Source organism: Bos mutus, chromosome 5 (assembly GCF_027580195.1).
Source record: "Bos mutus isolate GX-2022 chromosome 5, NWIPB_WYAK_1.1, whole genome shotgun sequence".
Lineage (NCBI taxonomy): Eukaryota > Metazoa > Chordata > Mammalia > Artiodactyla > Bovidae > Bos > Bos mutus.
In genome coordinates, this window is record NC_091621.1 from 44,996,425 (window position 1) to 45,000,652 (window position 4,228).

Consider the following 4,228-nt stretch of genomic DNA (forward strand, 5'->3'; position numbering starts at 1 on the left):
TTCCTGTTTAGACAACAATTTACAATTTTCATTTCCACTGGATATTTTTTTAAGCCATCATGGCCACAACTGAACCTAGTCACTCAGTAGACTAAGTGTGGATTTCAGAAAGCTTAAGTATTTCCTGTAATCTACTTGTTCCTGAAGTTCTCCACCAGATCCTGCATGAGCTCTGAATCTGGGCAGTCACTAAAAAAAGAGAAGATAATCCTTCCACTCCCTGAGGTTGCTGATGTACTACTCAAACATAGTCACTAGGGTTAGCCTCATGGGCTTGGGTCCCTGCTCCTGAGGCAGGGTCCTCTTGGTGTCCAGGCGCTTGTTTCTCCAGGAACTACATCTGGAGGAAGGCAAGAGAGCCATTTCTTGGAGATAGAGAGCAACAAGCGTCCGTATTACTAGGTTTCCAAGAAGGCTGCAGTGGTGTCCATGGTGCTGGGCTATTAAGAGAATACAGAGACTCAGATTGGGAGGTATGCTCCCCTAATCTTCTTCCTTCTAAACTGACAGATCTCGCTGATGAAATTCCCCCATGGATTTTTGAGCTGTTCCTGCCCTATAAGTAAGTGTGCCTATATCAGTGAATTTTCATCACTTCCTCTCTTTATTTTGGCAAGCAGAATCAAAATTTCAGTTTAAAATGGTTTCTATCCTATATAATATACAAAGCTTTTATTTTCTAGTGGATTTCAGTCAAAGGGATGTTAAATGTTGTCTAATGATTACTAATCTAAACTCACATTTAGTGCTTGTATCTCTTCTAAAGCATTGTTATAGGTGGCCATGCTCTGTTTCTAGAATAGCTTCTTTTTAAAAGCAAATTATAAATATTTACACATCTCAAACATTTCTTCTTCTCATCTGTATGGAATTTTTTTTTTTTTTTACTTTTCTTCTCTTTTTTTTCCCTTCCTACTAGAAAGGTGGGCCAGAACCTCAGAGTAGGTGGTGACTGGCCTTTTCTTTGTATCCCGTTGTAGACCTATTAGTGGTAAGTGTTAATCTATTTCATTCTTTCCTTTCTTTTTCTCTGCTTCAGGGTTATCAAGAGTTGACAATGTTTCCTAGGCAGGGATGAGAGAAATTTGCAGGATCTAAATAATTTCCATCATCTCCTGCCTGTGATACACATGGAACCTGTCCTGCATGCCTGTAGAGAGCTCCTCTGAGTCCCCTCCTCTCTTTTCCCCAAGTCTCCCCGGATAGGACATTAGTTGGCTCTCTTGGGCGCTCTGCAATCCCCATTGGGGCAGATACTCCCAGCTCACCTTGTCGATGAAGGAGGCAAACTTGTTGTTAAGGGTCTTGATCTGCTCCCGCTCCTCAGTCCTCACCCGCTGGATGGTGGGGTCGATTTGCAGGTTGACCGGAGTCAGGAGACTCTGGTTGACGGTGACCTCTTGGATGCCTCCAGGGGGAAACACAGGGAAGCCAGAGCCTCCATAGCCACCTCCAAAGTCAGCTTCCCCACCGAGCCCAAAGCCGCTACCAGCCCTAGTACCAAAACCAAATCCACTTCCGGCTCCACCCCTGAAGCCATAGCCAACTCCAATTCTGCCGCCATAGCCACCACCGATGACACAGCTGCCCCCTGTGATGGAGATCCTCTTGGAGCCTCCCAGGTTATAGAGGTTGTGGCTGCCAAAGCCAGCTCCTCCACACACTCCAGCGAGGCCACCACTGCCCTTGGAGTGGGACAGGGACACGCTGCTGAAGCCAGAGTGGCAGACCCCAGGGACTCTGGCTGAGCTGGCACTGAAGCCCCTGCAGCTGCTGCTTTGGGTCTTCACGGTGGATTTGGTTCCTGAGGAAGAAGAGGTTAAGAAGGGCATGAAAGGAAAAGTATGAGATGGGCTTCCAGTAGCTAGAGTGAAAGGAAGAATGGGCTGGGCTCAGCCCTGGAAGGTGAGCCTGAGACTGGGAAGGACTGGGCTTTATAAACAATGAGATGATACTTTGGTTATTAGAAAGGATAAGAAATAAGAAGGCTGCTTCTTGGCTTCCTTTAACAAAGGAAAAAATTCTCCTGCATTTGACCTTTGATATCAGTACGAGACTATTCTCAATTAACTGAGGCTAGGAGTTAGAAAAACATCTATTTCTGCTTTATTGACTATGCCAAAGCCTTTGACTGTGTGGATCACAATAAACTGTGGAAAATTCTGAAAGAGATGGGAATACCAGACCACCTGACCTGCCTCTTGAGAAATCTGAATGCAGGTCAGGAAGCAACAGTTAGAACTGGACATGGAACAACAGACTGGTTCCAAGTAGGAAAAGGAGTACATCAAGGCTGTGTATTGTCACCCTGCTTATTTAACTTATATGCAGAGTACATCATGAGAAACACTGGACTGGAAGAAACACAAGCTGGAATCAAGATTGCTGGGAGAAATATCAATAACCTCAGATATGCAGATGACACCACCCTTATGGCAGAAAGTGAAGAGGAACTAAAAAGCCTCTTGATGAAAGTGAAAGAGGAGAGTGAAAAAGTTGGCTCAAAGCTCAACATTCAGAAAACGAAGATCATGGCATCCGGTCCCATCACTTCATGGGAAATAGATGGGGAAACAGTGGAACCAGTGTCAGACTTTATTTTTTTGGGCTCCAAAATCACTGCAGATGGTGACTGCAGCCATGAAATTAAAAGACACTTACTCCTTGGAAGGAAAGTTATGACCAACCTAGATAGCATATTCAAAAGCAGAGATATTACTTTTGCCAACAAAGGTCCGTCTAGTCAAGGCTATGGTTTTTCCTGTGGTCATGTATGGATGTGAGTTGGACTGTGAAGAAAGCTGAGTGCCGAAGAATTGATGCTTTTAAACTGTGGTGTTGGAGAAGACTCTTGAGAGTCCCTTGGACTGCAAGGAGATCCAACCAGTCCATTCTGATGGAGATCAGCCCTGGGATTTCTTTGGAAGGAATGATGCTGAAGCTGAAACTCCAGTACTTTGGCCACCTCATGCGAAGAGCTGACTCATTGGAAAAGACTCTGATGCTGGGAGGGATTGAGGGCAGGAGGAGAAGGGGACGCCAGAGGATGAGATGGCTGGATGGCATCACTGACTTGATGGACTTGAGTCTGAGTGAACTCCGGGAGTTTGTGATGGACAGGGAGGCCTGGCGTGCTGCGATTCATGGGGTCGCAAAGGGTCGGACACAACTGAGTGACTGAACTGAACTGAGGAGTTAGACTTTGTCTCAAACAAAGGTTTAATATGCATTGAATTATGGATTTTATGGATTTTATGAATTTATGCATTGAATATGCTTTAGTATCAGAATGTACATGCCCATTACCTTGATTTTGCAATTATCATGTCAAGGCTAGCTTTGCTTCATCCGTAATTCCAATCTGATCTTTTGTAATAGCTGAGAACTTGGAAATCTAAGAGCAGTCTATTGTTTATGCTCTAACAGAAAGATTACCATTTTCCCAATGATTATAAATACATTAAATTTGACTTGCTCTTCCCATTATGTAAAAATTAACAGATAGAAAAGTATAAGAACAACATAATAGGTTCTTATTGATCTATCATGGATGGGTGCCCATTATCCAGATTTTGTGATTATTATCTCAAGGTCAACTTTATTTCATCCTTAACTCCACCCACTTTCTTCATCCATCTTAAATTATTTGAAAGGAAATTCCAGAAGGAAGGTCATAGAGTTTCATATTCAATTCAGTGTTTATGTCTAAATGATAGACTTTTTAGAAAATGACCAAAATGCTATTTTTATACCTTAAAAATTTAACAATAATTCTTTAACATCAAGAAGTTTAGTGAACATTCAAATTTCCCTTCATTCTTATTTATTTTCATAATTTGTTCAACTCAGGGTCTAAATAATGTCCATGCATGTTTATTTGGGTGATATATCCTTTAAATAATACATCCTTTATATCATTTCGATCTTAATTTTTTGGCCATTTATTTATTAAATAAACTAGGTTGCCGATTTACAAAGGTCCATACAGTCAAACCTATGGTTTTTCCAATAGTCACATATGGATGTGAGAGTTGGACCATAAGGAAAGCTGAGTGCCAAAGAACTGATGCCTTCAAATTGTGGTGCTGGAGAAGACTCTAGAGAGTCCCTTCAACAGCAAGGAGATCAAACAAGTCAATCCTAAAGGAAATCAACCCTGAATATTCATTGGAAGGACTGATGCTGAAGCTGAAACTCCAGTACTTTGGCCACCTGATGTGAGGAGCTG

General features: G+C 42.4%; 1 protein-coding gene across 1 annotated transcript; it reads right to left on the reverse strand.

Annotated features, from left to right (window-relative positions):
* Positions 1-237: 237 nt before the first annotated feature.
* LOC102273082 (keratin, type II cytoskeletal 6A) lies at positions 238-3,636 on the reverse strand. The gene is made up of 3 exons (XM_070370117.1): positions 3,624-3,636; positions 1,258-1,804; positions 238-334 (listed from the first exon to the last, which is right to left on the reverse strand). The coding sequence occupies exons 1-3, from the start codon at positions 3,634-3,636 to the stop codon at positions 238-240; spliced, it is 657 nt and encodes a 218-aa protein (XP_070226218.1).
* Between the last annotated feature and the right edge of the window lie 592 nt (positions 3,637-4,228).

Bases quoted from the DNA above. Each gene is read 5' to 3' on its own strand.
- LOC102273082 (XM_070370117.1), bottom strand. The intron at 335-1,257 runs GTATCTGCCCCA...CTCCAGATGTAG, and splicing joins ATCGACAAGGTGAGCTGGGA to TTCCTGGAGAAACAAGCGCC.